We start from the raw sequence: 14,778 nt of genomic DNA on the forward strand, positions 1-14,778 counted from the left end.
GTTCTATTATATTTTTAAATTTTTCTCATTATTTTTATAATTTAACAGAATTAATATAATTTTTATTACTGTTGTAATGAATCAAAAAAAAAAAATTTAAGTAGCAGACATTTTGCTGTATATAAAATTAATGTAATAAAAATTATATAACATTTTTAATTAAAATTATTATTAAAGATAAAAATTTATATATATAAAATTAATAGTATCACTCAAATAATTATGATTGTGTTTTTAATTATGATATATTTGTTAAAATTAAAGGTAATTTAAAAATAAGTTGTTATATTTAAAACACCACTTTTCTTATAGAAATATAATTTTATATAAATTTTTAATAGTATAATGTAAGAATTGATACTTTATTTTAGTAATTTAAGCAGTCTTATTATAAACTACTATGAACGTTAGAGTAACAAAATTAAAATTTTTAAGAAACCCATATTTTTTAAAGGTTTATTATTTTTCCCATTTAAAAATATTTTTTGTATGAAAATAATTTTTAATTTTATACTTGCTTTATGAATAAAATTTAAAAAAAAATTAATAAAATTTCTAGTGAGATAAATAAGTTCTCTAAATTTTTTTCCCTTATAAATCACAATTTGTCTTTACTATTTTTTTAAAACAATTTTTATTATTCTACATATTTTTTCGATTCAGAGCACTCACTTTACTTTTTGCTTGAATTGAATTTCTTTCATGCTTACTATTATAATAAATAAAATTTTTTTTTATAGGAATTAAGCTTTTATTATTCGTAATTTTATTTTCGTTTAATGTTTTAGCCTGATTATTTGTCATGTAAAAACTATTCCTGAAATTTTTATGTGGAATTCTACAAATAAGACTGCATTTAGGGTAAATTTTAAAATTATCCGATGTATTTAATAAAATATTACTATTTTTGTTAAATGCTGTTCTATCGAAACATTTACATTTTTCTAAAAGTTCATTGTTATTTGCAATAGTCATTCTTTTTCTGTCATAATTTATTTGTTCATCTAGGATTGTAGAAGGCGTGTGTATCTTTCTAGACTTACTTGTAGTATTAGGTAAATGTAAATTAAAATTTTCAATTTTTCCTGACATTAATCTTCCAAATGGTTTTTGAGTCATTCTTGTGGAATTATAAAATGAATTGCTTGATTCTCTTTTTGTAGAATTATCAAAGTTTGTTCTATCAATTTTGTCTTTTAAACTCAAATGTAATTTTAAAAAAATATCATTTTTTGATTTATCATTTGTGGTATTCAAATTTCTTTTTTCTGGAAATTTATCTCTTAATTTAAGGTTTCCAAAACAATTATGTGTATCCATTTTCATAGAACAGCAAACAGTTTTTCTTCTATTATAATTTGTATAATCCTTGTATCCTATTTTATTGGGGTTCCTAATATTCATATTTTTAATATACTGATTATTTTTCTTCATATGTTTTGGAGTATTTATTGTGGATGTAACAGGACAATACATTTCTTGATATTTTAAATTTTCTTTTGGGAATCTTACATTTGTTAATATATTTCTTTCTAATATTTTATCTAAATTTACTTTTCTTGATTTTTCAAAATGTGTTTTTTTATTTTCTGGTATTATATGTTCATTTTCATTGTGACTTATATCACAATCTACATTCTTCAGCATATATTCTGTAAATTCATCTTTTGAGTGAGAAAATAAATTCGAAATATGAATTGAGTATTTATCTATTTTTTCAGTTTTATCTATAATATGATTTGTATTTTTTACATTTTCACATTTATTCATTGTAATAGTTTTTGCTTCCTGGTGTGTATTATATATAGTTTTATCTTGAAGTAAATTATTGTCCAGAAATTTGCATTCAAGTTTTTTTCCATCTATTGAATTAATACAATTAAACTTAAAAATTTTGCATTCATTTTTATGTAACAATTCTTTTTTTTCCTCATAAACATTTTGTTCATTACTTAAAATTAATTTAGGAAGTCTATTGGAATCTTTAAAAAGCTCATTCATTTTAACAAAGGATACATTTTCTTTATACTCTGGTTTATTCTCGAATAAATCATTTTCATTATAGGTAATAGTAGTTTTTCTTTTAGAAGAATAACTGGAACTTAGAACACTGGTGTCTCTAATACATGTCTCTTCATTACATTCTTCTGTATCATCCATATATTTTGAAATTATTTTTCCATCGTTGTTAATCTCTGCTTTACAGTAAATTTGAATTTTTTGATTTATTTTGTTATGGTCATCTTCTATTTTCATTTCCTTTATATTTTTTTTATCTATCATTTTTTTGGGAATTATTGAAGAACATTTTAAAGAGATTGTATCTAATACAGTTTTTTTTTGATTCAATTCGTTTTCTAATTTTTTTGTATTATCATTTTTTTTTAAGGATGATAATTTTTGATTAAATCCTTTGAAATAATCATTATTTTTTTTTGTAACAATTTTTTTTATGCATTCATCTTTTATTTTATCATCTTCATAAAATTTCATTACATTTTTAGTCTTTAATAATGATATAACTTTAAATTTTTTTTCTAATTCCCCAATCATAATTTCTTTTTTTTCTCTTTCTTCTTCAACCTTAGGTTTTTTTTGCAATTTTATTTTTTCCATTTGCTGGATATTATTTTTTGGACACAAATAGTTACTTTTCTTCAAACTGCTGTATGCTATAATCTTGTCAATTTTATTAAAATTTTTTTTTGTAAAAATTTTTTCACTCTTCAAATTTTTTATATCATTATCACTTCCTTTTAGTTTATGATTTTGTAATATTTTTGTATGTGGAATCTTAGATTCGTTCTTGCTTTTTGTCTTAACATAGGAATTATTATATTTGTAAGAAGGTTCTATTCTATTTTCATTTTTAATGTAATTTATTGTATATGATTTTTTTAAGTTCTTATAGTTCATTTTATTTTTATCAATATCGTTATTATTATTTTCACTATTGATATTGTTATTATTATCATTATTATTATTCTCATTACCAATATTATTATTATTATTTTCACTATTGATATTATTATTATTATTATTATTCTCATTACCAATGTTATTATTATTATTTTCACTATTGATATTGTTATTATTATCATTATTATTATTCTCATTACCAATGTTGTTATTATTATTCTCACTATTGATATTGTTATTATTATCATTATTATTATTCTCATTACCAATATTATTATTATTATTCTCACTATTGATATTGTTACTATTATCACTATTATTATTTTCATTACCAATATTATTATTATTGTTATTATTCTCACTATTGATATTGTTATTATTATTATCATTATTAATATTCCTAAAATGGCCATCCCTGCTTATGTTATTATTATTGGTACTTTCATAATTATCACTACAAATGTTGTCAATGCTATTATTGTTATTTTTATCATAATTTCTATTATTTTTATCAATATTATTATCATAACTATTTTTTTTATTAATATCATTATTATCATTGTTATAAATAATACTATTTTCATTATATCTATTAATATTATTATTATGATCATTGAATGTGTTTCCATTACTAATAAGAAAATAACTATTATTTTTTATATTATCATAATTGTTATGCTCATTAATAATTCGAATAATACCATTATTGTTGTTAATATCACCATTGTTATAAATATAATTCTCTGCGTCATTTAAATATGTATTCTGATATAAATTTTCTTTTTCTAATTTCACATTTAAAGGTTTATAATAATTTCCGTTATAAAGATGTATATTATTTGATTTATATAATTCATTTTCTATCAAATAATCAAAAACTAAATTATTCTTTAGTTTCATAAAAAGTAGATTTTTTTGTATCCCCTCCCCTTGTGAACTTCTAATATTTATGCTTTTTGTGGGGGAGGGGTATACTAGTTTAAATAATCCGTTTTTTTTATATTGTTTTGTACCAATTGATTTTTGTTGATTATTTCGTTAGGTATAGAAGGTATAATTATATTGTTTGTTTTATTTAAAAAGTTTTCTGAAAAATCTTTTACATTTATATAGTTCATACATGAAACATGTTTATTTGTGTTATCTAAAAAGTTCTGAGAGTTTTCATTTATATTACTTTGTCTTTGCACATTTAAGTTATCATTTCCGTGATATATTATATTTTTAGTAGCGTTTGATTTACCATTACTTTCTTCATGTAGAATATTTAATAATTGTTTATTTTGTAAATTAATTAGATTTTCATTTGATGCTTTAATTATATGTGATACATCTATTTGATTGATACCATTTTTGTTTAGCTCTAGTTGGGAATTATTGGGTTTGTAAGTATTGTTATTAAATAATTGAAAATTTTGATGATTTGCTAAAATTTCATCCGAGTTATATGTGTTACAATTTACATTTTGTTTGCCATCATTGAAATCTACACTTAAATAATTCATATTTGAAATTCTATTTTTTATAGTTGGACTCTGTATATCTATATAGGATTTAAGCCAAGGAATTTCATTTTCTGATCTTACGAAATTGATTGTTGAATCAAGAGTTTTAATTTGCTCTATGCATTTTCCTTTTATATTATTCATTTTTGTACTATCTGTATTTTTGTTGCATTCGCTTAATGAATTTACAGAGTTATTTTGCATATATAGGTTGTTTTCTAAGTTATTTACATTGCTTATTACTCTATTATATGAAGTATTATTGGGGTTAAATGACTTAACAAAACAGTTTTCTATATTATATTCACCTTGATTTTGAATGTTACATAAACTATAAGCATTGTTATAATTTTTTAAATCTAAACATCGTTTCGATAATTCTACTAAGTTGCATAACTTATTAGGTGATTTTAACTCTTCATTTGTATGTACTTGAGATAATTGTACTTGATCTGAGATTATCGATTTTTGCATTAGTGGTACTTGTGTATGCAACTGAGATGTATGATTTTGTATCTGAAGATTTTGAGTTTGTATTTGGGGAGTTGGGATTTGAGATTGGGGAAATTTAGTTTGAACTTCGGGTATTTGGGGTTGTGATTGAGGAACTTGAGTTTGCAATTGAATTGGATTTTGCATTGGAGGAATTTGTGTATGTGTTTGATTTATTGGAATTTGGTTTTGTATTTGATACATTGGTGATTGCATTTTAGATATTACGGTTGGTATTTGAAGTATTTGGTTTTGAATTTGAGATATCTGTGATTTTACATGAGGTATTTGTAGTTGTACTTGAGGTATAATATGTTGTTCAGCTACATTTGTTTGAATATGAGGCAAATGTGAGTTTGGTTGATATATCTTTGTTTCGCATTGTGGTATATGTGTTTGAATATGAGTTAATTCGGCTTGTATTGGAGATAGCTGGTTTTGTAATTTATGTGTTTGTTGCTCATGTAGCATTTGTGCTTGTGTATTATGTGTAATAGATTGTGCTTCATGCATATTTGCTTGAATAAGTGGTGTATATACTTGTATGCTAGGTATATGTGCTTCCTCTCTACTATTTATTTTCATTTGATTTATGGGAAGATTTCTATGCACATATGTTACTTCCTTTTGCATATATGATTGTTCATTAGGTAAATTTTCTGTTTTGTATATTTGACTTTGTTGTATTTCTAAAGACTTCTGAATTAATGGATTGTTTGCAATAATGTTATTAGATGTTTTAATATTAGCACATTGTGATTCTTTAGACCTAGGATGTGTAGTATTAGAGAAATTCATACTTAAATTCTTTTGAGAATTATATTTAGAATTTATATTGTTATGTGATGTATAATTTCTTTTATTGTTACTGACTGACTGACCTTTTCTTGAATCATTACTATGCATCGAATACTTCTTACTATATTTGTTTTTATTCTGATTACGAAAGATTTCATTTGATGAATTAGTTTCTTTATTTAAATTATTATTTAGAGAATTATTCATTTCGAATATTTTTGCTTTTTTTTTATTTTTTTTATCATTATTATTTCTATTTGATCCATTAATGCTACTTTTATAGTTTTTTTCTTTGGTTCTGGAATACTTTTTATGTTTAATGGATGAACTTTTTTTTGAATTTTTGTCTGATTCTTCTTCTGAATATTCATAATAACTTTCTTTTTGTTTTGATAATTTTGGATTTATTCTAACTTTTGGTTTTGACTTAAAATCTTCTGTAGTTGAATAGTTTGGTATATCATTTTTATGTTTTTCACCATTCCAGTAATTAGCATCCTGATAATTTTCTTTGTGTGAAGGTGTGTCATTTAAGTTGTTACAAGATGATTTATTATTAATACGTGAATCATTTGAGCATTCTAGCACACAATTATTGTAATTCATATGCTGATTGTTTGAATTATTTAATCCTATATTTAGAAATTTGAATTCCATTAAAGTTGAGTTAGATAAAATTCTATCAGGTGAAAGAGTGGGATAAATATTTAGGCTATTTTCATTTTTAGAATGAACGAGATTTAATTCACTGATTTTATGCATTATACTTTCTTTTTTATAATCATTATCAGTATTTTTATTTTTGCTTTCTATTTTATTATATTCTTTTTTGAGTGGAGTTATACAATTATCATTATTATTTTCTATAATTTTTATTCCATTTACTAATTTATAATTACTTAAATTATTCTTTGAATCTTCATTCGAATCAGGATAATGACTTGAAATGTCCAAATTTTCGTTAAATGTATCTAAATTATCATTACCTTTAATAGAATTTTCAATATTTTTAATACATTCATTTAATTCTTCATTGCTTTTATTTTTGCCCTCTGAGCAATCTGAAATCTCATATTCTTTATAATTACCAAAAGTGGGAACCTTTTTAATTATTAGGTTTTCATCATTTTTTTCTAGCGTCTTATCTTTTTTTTTTTTAGTTTTGCTTTTAGAAAGATTTGGGTATTTCTGCTTTTTTTTCCTATCATTAGGCTTTGAATAAATAGGATGTTTTGACTTTACAATTGAGCATATAGTTGGAAGTTCATAGTGCTTTTTATAATCAAATCCCCACGATAATGGATTAGATTTATGGAGTGTTACATATGATAGTGATGATACTCCATATTCTGTATTTGGATTATGAGATACATATTTTGGAGTAACACTAGATCCTGGTAGATGTAAGAGAGTTCCGTTTTCCTCAAATTTTTTATTTCTGTATTCTAATGGGTTGAGACACAATGAATCAAATTCTTCACTTTTAGTTTTTTTTGAAATTATTTTTTTCTTTTTTTTTTTGTTTTTGTTTTTGTTTTTTTCATTTTTAATGTGATTTTTATAATAAGCTTTATTAGCTTCTGAATATACCTCTATGACATTTTTTATTTCTTTTTCTGATAGTGGGTTTACGTCACTTACGTTTCTTACAACAGTTCCTCTATTCTTAGGTATTCTTCTAAGAGGAGTTAGTGGTTTTATTATTTCACTTTGCGTTCTCATAATATAAAAAAAATACAAAAAAAAAAAAAAAAAATATTTCTATATTTTAGGAAATTAAAACATTTAGAATGGCACAAAAGTTTCTAATATAATGATATATTTTTATTTAAAAGTAATATTATTTATTTTAAATATTTTCCTTTTCATTTAAAACATTCTTATTTTAAATTCAAAATGAACTTAATAATACAACAACAATTTTTTTTTATATAATTGTACAAAATTCTTAAATATTTTTCCTAGAATTACAGATTAAAATTTACATATATACAAAGGACAAAAAAACAAGTAAAAATACAAATAAAAAAACAAAAAATAAATTTTCATATATTTATATTTATGACAACAATTAAAAAGAGATTGTATTTATTAAAAATAGTTAATTATTTACATATATATGTATGTCCTAATACATTTTTTTTTTTTTTTTTTGTAAAATAGTTCTATATACTAATTAGTATTTAAAAAGATTTACTAATTTTTATTTGTTTTTTTATTGAAAATTTTACATTACACTTTTTTTTTTTGATGAGTGCAAAATAAATATTTCACTAAATAATTTTATTTGTTCAGGAGAATTTTGAAATTTTTTTTTTATGGCTATCTAAACTAAAAATTTCATAAAGTATTTTTTTATTATTTTTTAGGTGGAGGAGCACTAAATTATTATCATTAAGAAATTAAAAAAATTATCATTATATTTTAAATATATAACAACTATTTTTAAATAAAAGATAGACAACAAAATAATATCTTCAGTTAATAAAAATATATAAGAGTTCATATATCTTGAATAAAAGATTGTATGTACATTAATATATAATGTACATAAAAAAAAAATAAAGCTATGGCAATGTTGCACACTTAGTCCCATTTGCAGCTGAAATGTATATATATATATATATATATATTAATTTACTTTATATAAAATATATTATTTTAGATAGTAAAAAGAATGGTTATATACACACTTCGGTAATTCTCTAATATTTAAAAAATAAAGGAGATAATTTTTAAATTATGTCTGTTTTTTATTATAAAAAATTAAAAAAATTATTATATGTAAATTCATATATAAATAATTATTGTATAAGTACTATAAATATAATAACCTTTTTCTGGGAAATATTTGTATCTTTTTTTAAATGAGTATTTTCTTATAGTCTTTATTTTGTAAGTTTATAATAAAAACTTATTTATAGGTGCATAAATAATAATTTTTATAAAAAATACAAAAAAGAACAAATTTAGAGGGAAAAATAAAAGTATAGTTTTTGATTTAATTTTTTTTTTTAAAAACTAATAAATAAAATATATTTACAATACAACAAAAGCTTTGTTTACATTAACATAAATTGTTTTATTTTAAGAAAAATTTTAAGAGTAACTACAAAGCAATAGCATTTATATAATGCCCTTGTATTTTTTTATTTTTAAAAGAAGAATAAGAATTACTTTATTTCTTATGAAATGAAATTTTTTTTTTTTAGATTATATTTTGTTTTCTTAGTTAAATGAAGTAAACAAGCTTATTTTTCTCTATAAAATTTACTTTTTTTTTTTTATATACTAATTGTTTATTTATACTTAAGACTTTTGTTTAAAATTTTTGCACTTTAATTTTTTCTGCTTGAACTTTTTATTTTCAAAATTTTTTATTTAAACTTTCTTTTGTTTTTATTTTATTTTGGTTCATATTTAAATTATTAACAGAAAATTGTTGTAGTTTTTATAAGCAAATGATTGTCTAAAAATACACATAGTTTTGAAAGTAAATAGTTTTATTAATTTTTTCCTTTAAGTTAAAAAAAAAAAAATGTTTAACAATGAAGAATTTTGTTTTCCTAAAAAGATCTTATCTATATCTGCAATGGCTCTTACTGTAATACTTTTGATATTTACTATCATAAATGAATACAAATATGTCACTTATTCTAAAGAGTTAAGACCAATAATAAAAAATGCAATACCAGTATGAAAATAAGAATTATATATAAGATTTCTTTTAAAATTTTAAATATGATAATAAAAATTTTAAAATTGAAATTTATATTTCATATGAGAATTTCATTTTTATTGTAGGTTTCATGCATTCCTCTAGAGGAAAATAATGGAAAAATTATACATATAGTAAGAAAAAAAAAAAGAAAAAAAAAATTTAAGTAGCTAATTTGGAAATAATAATATTAGGTTATTATTTTTAATTAAATCATTTTGAATAGAATTGTCCATTACAAGATCTAGAAACCTTTTATGCACCATCAGAATTCAGTAGTAATATTTATTCTTTTCGAGGAGTGTTTTTTGAAATTAAAGTTGAAATGTACCAATGGATCAGAGATTATGGAAATTTAGGTTTATATGCACGGGGAAGATTTGAAGATCACTTAGTACGAACACCCTATAATTTTCTTTTTTTCTTTAAAAGAAGAGAAAATCCCACGTACATGCCAGCTGTTGGAAATGTAGGGAGAAAGGTTATATAAAAGTTTAAAATAAGATAAAAAACACAGTTATTTCTCTGTCATTATTTATAAGAATCATTTATTTATTTAAATATATTGACATTTTTTTTTTTATATTACATAAAGAAATGAATATGTATAATATAAAAAATAAGGGGAGATATCATTTGTATTCATTTAAATTATACTTAAAATTCTATGTTTTAATATTAGATATTTCAATAATATTTTAAAAATTTTCTATATTTTTACTAAATTCGTATGATTATTACTTTACAAATATATACATATTTTTTAAATAAATGTTTTATTTTACTAATATATTTGTAGTATGCAAATTATGCAAAAGCTGGAAATTACAGGCTTCCTAAGAATGCACTCGTGAATTTTCAAAAAAAAAAAAAATTAGATTTAGTAGATGATGGCTGGTTTACTGAGTCTGAAATTAAACCTCCTTTTACCATTGATCATTTGAATACTAATGTTTATAATAATTACTTATATACAGGAGACCCATTAAATCCCCAAGTACATTTATTATGAAATATTATAATAATTTTTTTGCGAGATAACTTAAATATTACTTAAAAAAAAAAAAAAGAAATTCTAAAAAAAATAAAAAGAAAAATAAATAGAAAAGAAATGGTTAACCTATATATGAGTAGAAATAAATATATTTCTTCAAAAATCAAATTAAGACAGTAATAACGAAAGGGAAATACTAAAATGATTAATAAATAAAAAAGATTAAAAATATATAAATATTTTAGTTAAATGAATCATTTATGTTTCTTCTTTCTTGGCAAAAATAAGTTAATGTATTATTTTAATTTATAGGTAGGTGATATAAGAATATCATTTTATGGTAGTACAGCTGAACATGCAACAGTTGTAGGTGTTCAAAGATCAAGGCTAATGAATACCATATTTGAAATAGATGACATAAATATAATGAACCAAAACATAACATTATTATCTGAAGATAATAGAACAATGATCAATCAAACTAAAGATTTTATTCATAAAAATTATGGGAACATAACATCTTTGTGGCTATTTCGAATAATTACATGTTTTTTCGTATCTACACAAATATTTTCCTTCCTTTCAGATGGGTCAAAAGTAATATATAAAAAAGGGGAAAAAAAAATTTATGAATTACTTTATATGCATACATATTAAATTTTAAAAATTTTTTTTGAAAATTATAAAAACAAAATGCTTTAAAATTTTTAGAATCTATTTTGGAGATATAGTGTGAGTTTAATTTCATCTGCAATTGTTCTATCACTTTTTCCCTGCATTTTTTGGTTTTTTTGTGATACAGCTGTTTTTTTATTTTTATTTGTATTAATCTTCTTTATGTCCGTATCCTTACTATTTATATGCAACAGTGAAATGGATGAAGGATATACTGAAATGAAAAATTATATGAAGAGATCTGTTACTGAACCAACAAATTATACATTTTTAAATATACCAGATGAAGGTGGGGATATGTATGAAGATTATAATTATCAAAAAAATAATGTTAATGTCGTCTTTAACTCAAATAGTGATATTTCTTTTTCTCAATCCATACATAAACAAAATGGAACACAATCCGAATCTTCTCCTAATTACATATATCGTAATTAATAAATTTATTTTAAATTAAAAAAAAAAAAAATTATTTTAATTATAATATATTTCATCAAGCAAACTTCTTCAAAATATGTTATATATGATATTTAATTTGTCAATTTTTTTTTTTTATGTTAAAATTGAAGAAAAAAAAAAAAAGAGTATATTAAAAAATGAAATCCCTTTTAAATAAATATTATTTATATTTTATTAATTTTGTATGAACTGGTGGAAAATAAAAGAAAATTTTCTATAATGAAAATTAAATTACGTTACTTAAATTATTCTTTTTTTTTTTTTTTTCAATTTCTATATTCATTTTTTGTTTTTTTTTTTTCTGTCATTATGCAAATTTTTTTTATTTTACCAATTTATATTTATTTTTATTGTTAACATTTTTTTTTGTTCATTTTTAAATAATATTTTGTTCCATAAATTACGTAAGTATATTGTGATGGTTTTTGCAATTTTAAAATCCTTATTTTTTATTATTTATAAAAAAGAAAATTAATTTTACTTATGCCTACACATATTTGTTTATTTTTATTCTTATGTAAATTTAAATATAATGCATAAAATACTAAAACAAAATACTTGATAAAATTATAAAAATTAAAATTTTTCTGAATATATTTTTTTTTTTTCCTATAATAATTTTTCTTTATTTCTAAAACAAACTTTTTATTTTTTTACAGCCAGTCAAGCTTAAAAATTAACGAAATTTTTATTTAATTTTTTTTTTTTTTAAATTTCAATTTAATTTTTTTTTGAAGAAAATATATAGATATTTATGAAGTGTTTTAATAATAAATTATCAAACAAATAATCTCTATTTATAGATAAAACAATAAAAACACAATGTTTTTTTTTTTTATTTATGAATAATATTTTTTCTATAGGCTTATTTAAAAAAAAATATTAAAATTTCGCTAGGTAATGTAGAAAAGTATAAAACATGAAGTATATTTTTTTATTTGTAAATCCAACTTCTGGTGGAAATAAAGCATCTATATTTACTGAAGTAAAACATAAATGGAAAATTTCTATATATATATATATATATGTATATTCACATGTTAGATTATTTTATGTATAATTTTAATTAAATATGTTTACGTTTAGTGGATAATGAAATGTTTCTACATATACAAAAAAAAAAATTTTAATAAAATATTCATATATTTGATGTAATTTCCTCTAAAATGTGAAATTTTAGAAGAAATTCTTAAACATGATCTATATTTATTATTTCATTTGACTTTTTTTTTTATTAAATGTACAATGCAAAAATATAAATTTTGTTAGTTTTATATACGTACGATAATAATTTTGAAATGAATGATTATTAGTACATGATATATATATGTATATGTAAAAAAAAAAATATGTACACAAAAATTCGTTGGAAATTTTATAATTTTTTAAGCATTTAAATATTTAAATTATTGCATAAAAGGTTATTGTTAATTGGTAAATTAAAAATAACATTCAGTAATATTTGAATAAAAATTATTTGTAAACTATTTAAAATAAATGTAAATTAAAATAATAAGATAATTTTTTTAAAAAATGGTCTTTGTAATGAAAAATTTTTTTCTAAGTAAAATAAACATTATTACTTTAAATGCTTCAATACATATATGATATTAATTAAATGTATAAAAAAAGAGAATATATATGCATATATTAACATTATATATTTTTTTTTTTTTTTTTAAGTTTGGTGTAAATGAGATAATATTTCATAAGCCTCATAAATGCCACTTTTTCATTTACAACATTTTGGAAGGTGAAAAAGGAAAAAAGACAGGATTTATAAATTTGAGATCAATAACAAATAATCTCAGGAAAACTGAAAGCAAAGCTATTTCTAGTTTATCTAAATCTAAAAGTTTTACTGATAAAAATAATTTATCATTAGAAAATAAAGATAGCTCATTAAAAAGTAAAGTCTCATCAAAAGTAAGAAGCCCAAAAAATGTTCATATAGACAATGATAAAAAAATTAATTTGGATAAACAAAGCGAACATAAAGATGAAAAAAATAAAGAATTGGTAAATGATACTAAAAGGAATGAATTAAAATGCGAAAGTAAAAATAGTAGAAAAGAAAGTGAATTGATAACAAAAAGGTCTAATGAAAACAAAGACATACTTGTATATGTTTTAGTAGCTGGAGGAGATGGAACATTAAATTGGGTATTAAAAGAATCAGAAAATTATAACATTGATAATAATAAATTTGCTATTGGTGTTATTCCATTTGGTACTGGAAATGATTTTGCAAGAGCTTTTGGATGGAAAAAAATTGATGGAATTTTTAGTCATTCTTTTTTATTTAATATATTACAAAAAATTGTTGATCAAACCTTTAAATCAAAAATAGAAAAACATGATTACTGGAATATAGAAGTTGTTTTAAAAGATGATGGATATTTTAATAAAATTAATTCGAAAACTAAAAAGAAAGAAACATTAAAAGAAAATAATGAAAATATAAAAAAACTAAAACTTTGTATGAGTAATTATTTTAGTATTGGTATTGATTCAAGAATAGGTAGAGGGTTTGAAAGGCATAGAAAAAAAAATGCATTATGTAATAAAGTTGTATATGCTGTTGAAGGTTTTAAAAAAATTTCTTTTAAAAAAAATATTCCAGTTAATTTAATTATAGATAAAATGGTTACGGGTGAGAATCATGATGATGTTATTTTTACTACTAATGGTGGTGATTCGTATCCTTTATTAAAAAAAGCAATGAGCATCATATGCATTAATATTCCATCATTTTCTTCAGGTAATGATATATGGAATTATACTCATAAAATAGGTTTAAATTTGCCAAAAAATTTAACGAGTAACGAAAAAAATGTATATGAAGGATTAAAAAAATCACAGCAAGAAGTTGGTGATGGTATTTTAGAATTTGTTATATATCAGTCAGGTATTGATTTAGGTTTAGAATTTACTCTAAAGGGAAGAGCTTATAGAGTACATCAAGGCATAGGTCCATGGAAAATTTTTTTTAAAGAACAAAAATATAATGTTTATTTTCAAGTAGACGGAGAATATTATCTTATGTCATTACCGAATTTTATATCTATATATCACTATAAAAAAATAAATGTACTCAAAAATATTTTATAAAAATTTTAAAAACCGATATTATTACCGTTTTTATTAAGAAATTATAATTAAATATGGATTGTATAAAAAATTTACTAATAGAAAATAAGAAAATGTATACACTATCA

At 20.8% G+C, this 14,778-nt stretch overlaps 4 protein-coding genes across 4 annotated transcripts; 2 read left to right on the top strand and 2 right to left on the bottom strand.

Annotated features, from left to right (window-relative positions):
* Window positions 1-642: 642 nt before the first annotated feature.
* PRELSG_1209000 (conserved Plasmodium protein, unknown function) lies at window positions 643-3,819 on the bottom strand (the record flags this gene model as incomplete). Its single annotated transcript, XM_028677860.1, has 1 exon — window positions 643-3,819. The coding sequence occupies one exon, from the start codon at window positions 3,817-3,819 to the stop codon at window positions 643-645; it is 3,177 nt and encodes a 1,058-aa protein (XP_028534207.1).
* Window positions 3,820-3,893: 74 nt separating this feature from the next.
* Window positions 3,894-7,436, bottom strand: PRELSG_1209100 (conserved Plasmodium protein, unknown function; the record flags this gene model as incomplete). Its single annotated transcript, XM_028677861.1, has 1 exon — window positions 3,894-7,436. The coding sequence occupies one exon, from the start codon at window positions 7,434-7,436 to the stop codon at window positions 3,894-3,896; it is 3,543 nt and encodes a 1,180-aa protein (XP_028534208.1).
* Window positions 7,437-9,252: 1,816 nt separating this feature from the next.
* PRELSG_1209200 (conserved Plasmodium protein, unknown function) lies at window positions 9,253-11,539 on the top strand (the record flags this gene model as incomplete). The annotated part of the gene is made up of 6 exons (XM_028677862.1): window positions 9,253-9,408; window positions 9,519-9,566; window positions 9,659-9,913; window positions 10,232-10,429; window positions 10,739-11,023; window positions 11,138-11,539. 6 exons carry the CDS (start codon window positions 9,253-9,255, stop codon window positions 11,537-11,539), a joined length of 1,344 nt encoding a protein of 447 aa, XP_028534209.1.
* A 940-nt stretch (window positions 11,540-12,479) lies between these two features.
* Window positions 12,480-14,671, top strand: PRELSG_1209300 (diacylglycerol kinase, putative; the record flags this gene model as incomplete). Its single annotated transcript, XM_028677863.1, has 2 exons — window positions 12,480-12,545; window positions 13,244-14,671. 2 exons carry the CDS (start codon window positions 12,480-12,482, stop codon window positions 14,669-14,671), a joined length of 1,494 nt encoding a protein of 497 aa, XP_028534210.1.
* Between the last annotated feature and the right edge of the window lie 107 nt (window positions 14,672-14,778).

This window comes from Plasmodium relictum (assembly GCF_900005765.1).
Source record: "Plasmodium relictum strain SGS1 genome assembly, chromosome: 12".
In the NCBI taxonomy this organism is placed as follows: domain Eukaryota; phylum Apicomplexa; class Aconoidasida; order Haemosporida; family Plasmodiidae; genus Plasmodium; species Plasmodium relictum.